At 47.3% G+C, this 6,549-nt stretch overlaps 1 protein-coding gene across 4 annotated transcripts in view; it reads left to right on the forward strand.

Moving 5' to 3' along the window:
• ZFYVE26 (zinc finger FYVE-type containing 26) overlaps positions 1-5,969 on the forward strand; it is a 63,231-nt gene extending 57,262 nt beyond the window's left edge. For all 4 annotated transcript variants that reach the window (XM_036433382.2, XM_045579429.1, XM_036433411.2 and 1 more), the window contains 3 exons: positions 175-357; positions 962-1,006; positions 3,993-5,969. In XM_036433382.2, the coding sequence (XP_036289275.1) occupies positions 175-357; positions 962-1,006; positions 3,993-4,196 (432 nt within the window). In that variant the 3' untranslated portion in view covers positions 4,197-5,969. The remainder of the gene's footprint in view (positions 1-174; positions 358-961; positions 1,007-3,992) is intronic.
• Positions 5,970-6,549: the final 580 nt, after the last annotated feature.

The raw sequence follows: 6,549 nt of genomic DNA on the forward strand, positions 1-6,549 counted from the left end.
TGCTTCCTAAATGTCTGCTTGACTCCAAAAGAGGATTTTGGCTTGTTTTGTTTATGTGTGTTTTCTATCGTGACTACAATCAATATGGCTTGTAGTGGGAGATTTTTACAGGTTGCCTTCTTTCCTCTGTTATTGCCCATGCCACCTAAACCCATCATCCACGTTCTATTCTAGGACTTCCAGCTGGATGCTGCCGCAACCTACTGCCGAGCTGCCCGGCAGTTGGTGGAGAGGGAGAAATACAGTGAGATCCGACAGCTGCTCAAATGTGTCTCCGAGTCAGGCATGGCAGCCAAGAGTGACGGGGACACCATCCTCCTCAACTGCTTGGAAGCCTTCAAGAGAATTCCACCCCAGGTGCGCTCACTCCCAGGCTCTGGCTCCTCCCTCCGTTTCAGCATCTTCACATCCCCGCTTTAGATTTCTGTTTCCCACAATGCACCTGAAATTCTACATGTAATAACGGCCCACTGTAATAACGGCCTCGCTCTAATCAACCCTTCTGTGGAAAGAAAAGTCATGGTGATAACCTCATACTAGAAAGTGGCCCTCCATTTCTAATGTCGCTTGCACCTAGAAGTATCTATGGATTGTTGGAATTGAGCTTCTGTGATTGTAGAGATGGTCCACAATTTCATAAAGTGATATACCACTTTATGCCTCAAAGCTAGATCTGCACATGGCCTTTGAGGCACATTGCCTGTGAGAGTGTCCCCCTGTGGAAGAGCCACCTCGTTGGTGAAGGCCAAGGACATGCCTCTTGAGAGCCGATCCTTCCCAAGTTCCTGAGCTTAGTGTTATCAGATTCCCTTTGTTGCTCTTAAGCCAGGAGCTGAGTTTATAAACCAGTTGGGCAGGCATCACCATCCTGGAGTCAGACCAGCAGGGCTAAAACTGGATTGGGCCCCAGCTTTCCCAGGGACACTTCCTGCTCACATCAGCTGTGTTTCTGTCCTCACAGGAGCTGGAGGGCCTGATCCAGGCAATACACCATGATGACAACAAGGTGAGCAACACCGCCTCCTCCCCCATGATGCTCATACATCACCAAGGCTGGCCCTGTCCCCGTTATTCCTTGCTCCCCTTGGCAGCTCTGATCAACCTGCATCTCAGCTTCCTTGTTATCCAGAGGAAGAGCCGGGACCCAGATAGGGTGTGATGGGAGGGAATAGATGCGAATGCATGACCATGGACCGCATGAGTCTTTGCCTTTCTATTTCTTTATCCCCAAGACATACATGCCCTAGGCCACTCTTGAACCTTCATTTTCTGTGGAGGTCTTCTCTCAGGCAGCCCTCTGAAGTCCCTCACTTCCATCATTAGGTGACAGATTGAACGAGGTTCTCAGAGTGCATAGGCGTTTTTTCATTCTGGAAGGAAAAAGGTACTCTCCATAGCAGGAAAAAACCTCACCCAACCCTTAACCAACAAATACCCACTGGTGTCACATTCCCTGGAACAGGCCTTTCTCCTGCGGCCTCTGAGCTCTTTCCTGTTTAGTAAGAAACCAGGGAACCTTTGCTTCGCCTTGCCTTTGCAAGGAGGGCCGGCCAGAGTCAAATTATCCCCAGCTGCCCCCGTTTGTGGCTCACAGCTGGCCCAATCTACCTGCCATCCAGAGGACCGGACAGGCTTGGGAAAACCCAGCCCTCTGCACCCACTAGCAGGGGAATGATCTGGCAGCTGAGTGTGAAGAAAACTGGTGTCAGATAAACAACTTCTTAAGCAACCACAGAGTCACTCCAGTGACAGTAGTGCTAATCACTGGAGTGCGTTTTCAGGGCATTTTTCATGTGAGGACTTAAGGTAAAAATGTTCTTAACATTTCTTTATTTCTGCAACCCCCTGGTGAGATCCTGTGGAAAGGATGGCATTGACATTCTGAAATGTGGAAGATTGCTTTTCTAGAATCAAAATGAGAAGCCGACAGCCAGGCCAGATACCAGGTCCCCGGACTCGCAGACTGTGGTCCTTTTCCAAGCCTTCAGTCAGCCTCCCACTCAACAGGACAGGGGCTCTGTCCCTGGGAAAGACGTGCACTGACATCCAGAGAGTCATTGCTTTTCGAGTGTTGTTTTTTCAGCAGTTGTTTTTTGTTTGTTTGTTTTGTTTTGTTTTTGTTAATCCTCACCTGGGGGTATTTTTTCCTTTGATTTTTTTTAAAGAGAGTGGGATGATGGAGCTGGGGAAAAAGAGAGAAGAGGGAGAGGAAAGAGAGAGAGGGAAACATCAATGTGAGAGAGACACATCTATTGATTGCCTTCCACGTGTGCCCCAACTGGGGGTGGGGGTTGAACCTGCAACCTGCCCTTGAGTGGAATCAAACCACAACCCTTCAGTGCACAGGCTGGTGCCCTAACCACTGAGCACCCGGCCAGGGCTCAGCAGCTGTTTTAGTGCACTTTAGCAATCTCAGGCGACAAAATCTCGCCCAAAAATAAGTTCATTTCGTTCCTATTCCAGCCTTTCTGGCACAATGCCCTCCTTCTCTTGGTAGGAATTTTGCCTGTCAACTTGTGTAACATATTTAGCACACATAGGTGCCTGCGTGAAGACAGTATCATGGGGCAACAGGTGGATATCCAAACAGCAGGACTTGGCCACTTTAGTGAGCTCAGAACATGCTAGACCTCAGGCTTTAGGAGATGAATTGAGCTTAGGAAAGACTTTAGTGACCAAGATAAAAAAAAAGAATATGGAGCACTGAAACACGAAGAGAGAAGAGTCTCCTCCAGCCATCAGGACAGACTGTCACAGCAGAAAGGCAGCTTCTAATGAGAGCTTGGGGCACTTGGGAGGGCCTCCCTGTTGGCTGGCCTACCACACTGGCCAATCAGGGAGGTGCTGGTGAGGTCAGGGCCAGGGGAGAAGGGATTTTCTTCTTCAACAAGCTGGGGATTCATGAGACCAAGGGTGTGCAAAGAATAGGAGAAACACCACCTGTACCCAAAACAGAGCTTGCTCTGATCCAAACAACAAAAATTAAATCTTTTCTAATTATGCTTATAACTTTTATTCCCCAAATTTTCTGCTAAAAGATTTTAAATCCAGCAGTTTAAAAACAAAAAAGCAAGGATTGGGATCTGTGTGCCCATTGTAGGGGACAGGGATAATTGTTCATTCGTTCATTCATTCATTCACTTGATGCATACTAATTAAACACCCCTACATGCCAGGCGCTGTACTAGGCACCAGAAACTCAGAGTAGAAAAAGCAGACACTGTTCCTGCACTCAGGGATCTTAAACTCTAGTCACAGAGACAGACATCAATCAAATAATCATCCAAGTAACTAACATCACAACTTATAGACGGTAAAGCCAGGAAGAAGCTGGAGAGCCCAAGATAGTGAGGAGGGAAAGGCAGAGGCCAGACTCTGCCTTCCTGCTTGCTGCCTTCTCTTTGAAATTCGTATTTTATTTGTAATAGCCTAGTGCCCAGACTGTTTAAAGAGTTGCTATATACATATATATATATATATATATATATATATATATATATATACACACACACACACACACATATATATATAATACACACACATATATATATAAAAGGCTAATACATTTTTATATTTTATATATATATATATATATATATATACACACACACACACACACACACACACACACACACACACACACACATATGGCTAACATGCAAACTCTGCAGAAGTTTGACCAGGAGACCGAGAGTTCTATTACTTGCTGTGATGTGCGCTGACCGGCAGCGGGTGATGTGGAATGAAGGAAGACCCTGATCGGCAGCCAGAAGACCCCAATCAGCTCTGATCGCTGGCCAGGTCTAGGGACCCTGCCCATGCACGAATTTCATGCACCGGGCCTCTAGTAATATAATGAAAAGTAGGAACCCAGTGATGGATGTGGTGGGCGAGAAGGGGCAACTTGTGTGCCTGAGCTCTGGTGCAGTGCTCTGTGTTTCTCGGTGATCCAACAGTGACGTTTCCTTTCCACTTCTCATACCCATTGCCAGGTTCAGGCCTACCTGACATGTTGCAAGTTGCGCTCCGCCTATCTGATTGCCGTGAAGCAGGAACACTCACGGGCCACAGCCCTCGTCCAGCAGGTGCAGCAGGCCGCCAAGAGCAGTGGGGACGCTGTAGTGCAAGACATCTGCACCCAGTGGCTACTGACAAGCCAGGCCCGGGGTGCTCTTGGCTCCGGCTCCCGGAAGTGAGCGTGGGCAGTGGGCCCTGAGGACTGGGACAGGAGTGATAGGGATGCTCTCTACTTCTTTCCTCCTGTGCAGAGAGACTTCTCTGGCTCTGCCTGGGTCGGAAAGAGCTGGATTGGACCCTCCTTGCCATCTTGGGCAAAGACTGGGCCTTTCACACAAGTGCCAGGCTTCTCTAAGATGGAACTCTGCTTGTCTAGAGATGGCCAGTCTTCCTACCTCAGAGTGAGTGCATGGCATTCCTGCACACTCATGTTTACGCGCAAGCATTTCTGACAAATGAATCTCTTCCCCTACTGAACAGAGGCACTTTATTTAGACTGCTGCCTGTCTGGAAACCTTCCCTGCGTTTTGGTTCTTAACCCGGGTCATCCTGTTTGTGTACACATTCCCCTCTGTGGAGACATTCCCTTCAGTAGCTCCTCGTGACTAAAAGGGTTTTATCATGAATTACAGAGCAGCACCGAAAGGATTGCCTCTTTCCCCTCCCTTGCCTTCCCAGCATTCAGAGATGGCTTTGGGGCAGAGGCTGCTTGTGGAATAAAACTGCTCCAAGTGTCTCTTCTCAAAGCACAAGAAGTTACCCTGAATCTTTAGACAGTAGTCTGAACAGAAGGGTCCTCCCCCGGGTGCTGGCATCTGACAGCTGTGGGTGCACATACAAGTGATCAGGTCTGGAATCCCAGACATGACAAGAGGGACACCACTGACTTCATACAACAGGGAGAGAAGGGCTAGCCTCTCCAAACGGGAATGCAGGGGTTTCTTACAAGCACAGCCGGCTTTGTGACTATGCCTGCTGCATAGTGAGAGGATGTGGTTCCCTCTTTGAGAGTCTGGGGCGAGAACTGGTAGCCAGAATCCTAGAATGAATGCCTAGACTTAGCCTATTTGAGTGACAGTCCTATTCGTGCCCCTTCAACTGGTTAGGAAACTACTTCCTCTCCTCTCCTGCTTCTGTGCAGTCTCTCCAGGGCCTCAGAACAGATAAGCAGAGACCCAGGGTCATGGGGTCAAGGGTTTGCTTTGCAGGTGGACTGCAGGCAAAAGTCAGATCAGGGGACAATGAATAGGTTTCATCCGGTTGGTGAAACAAGGTGATGTGCTCCTTTCATATGGGCTTGTATTCCCACGCGAGATGTGACAATGTTTTAGAGAGGGTCTGTTGTGCTCAGTGACCAGTGACATGAATTTGCAGAGGAGAGGCCCAAGAGAAGCTGAGCTGCTCTGAGCTTCCCACTGACCAGGGCTCAGCCTGCTGATCTCACATTCGCTGTTAAGACAAACAGGAACCAGAAGCGAAGTCAATATTTCTGGTGCTTAGAACCCTGTGGATTTCCCTTGGAGCCAGGTATTTTGGTAGTAAATAAATAAGTATTAGGCACCTATCAGGTTCAGAGTGTTCATCCTGATAGCAGGAAGTCTGCAAACAAAATAATTGGTTCCTTTTGTGGAAGGTTGACAAGTAGCTGTCTCCTGGGAAGCGTCATTTCCTGGTATCTGCTTGCCCCTCTGAGCCTGCCCTTTTTGCACTGAACATAAGCACTTTATATGAATGGTCTGCAGATTTCGCAGCCCTTAACTTGGGATGTTAAACCAGATTTTCCTGACTTTTTTCTCCCAACTAGTTGAGCTATAACATAGGCAACCATTGACAAGACTGACACAAGATGAAGGTGAAGGCCTTTGAGCATCACACTGTGGTCTCGAGCAAAACAACATTTGGAAGGGTTGAATGTTTTACTAGAAGCAGCCACAATAAAGTCTGTCCTACCAGCTTGGCTTCATGAATTCTTGTTCTGTCTTGTTCTTACTCTTCCCTTCCTTCCTGCCTCATGGTCTGTGTGGAGAAAGTGGGTGGGAAAGATCAGATGGTCTTGAACTCTTAAACTTCTCTAAATGATCCCCATTATAACTGATGACTTTATCTCAAGTTTCCTATGTGTTAAAGACTATTAGTATACAATCTACTACCAGAAACTTTTTTTTTTCTTTAATTGGGTAGTACCGTGTTTCCCCGAAAATAAGACATCCTCCGAAATTAAGACCTAGCGCATGGAAAGATAAGACATCCCCTGAAAATAAGACCTAGAGCAACTTTGGGAGAAAAAATTAATATAAGACACTGTCTCATTTTGGGGGAAATAGGGTAGGTGGAGATCACACATTCATCAGGTATAGAAGGTAAGTGAAAAGTCCCTCCCATCCTTGTCCCCTCAGCCCAGTCTCCTCTCAGACACTACCAGTGTCAACAGTTGTCTCTAGTTCCAGAGCTATTCCATGCATAAACAGCAGTAACAACTAAAATATCCCATGGTCTGCAACTAAAAAATATGCCCTAATTATTTAACCAACC

Source organism: Pipistrellus kuhlii, unplaced genomic scaffold, assembly GCF_014108245.1.
Source record: "Pipistrellus kuhlii isolate mPipKuh1 unplaced genomic scaffold, mPipKuh1.p scaffold_m20_p_1, whole genome shotgun sequence".
NCBI classification, from domain to species: domain Eukaryota; kingdom Metazoa; phylum Chordata; class Mammalia; order Chiroptera; family Vespertilionidae; genus Pipistrellus; species Pipistrellus kuhlii.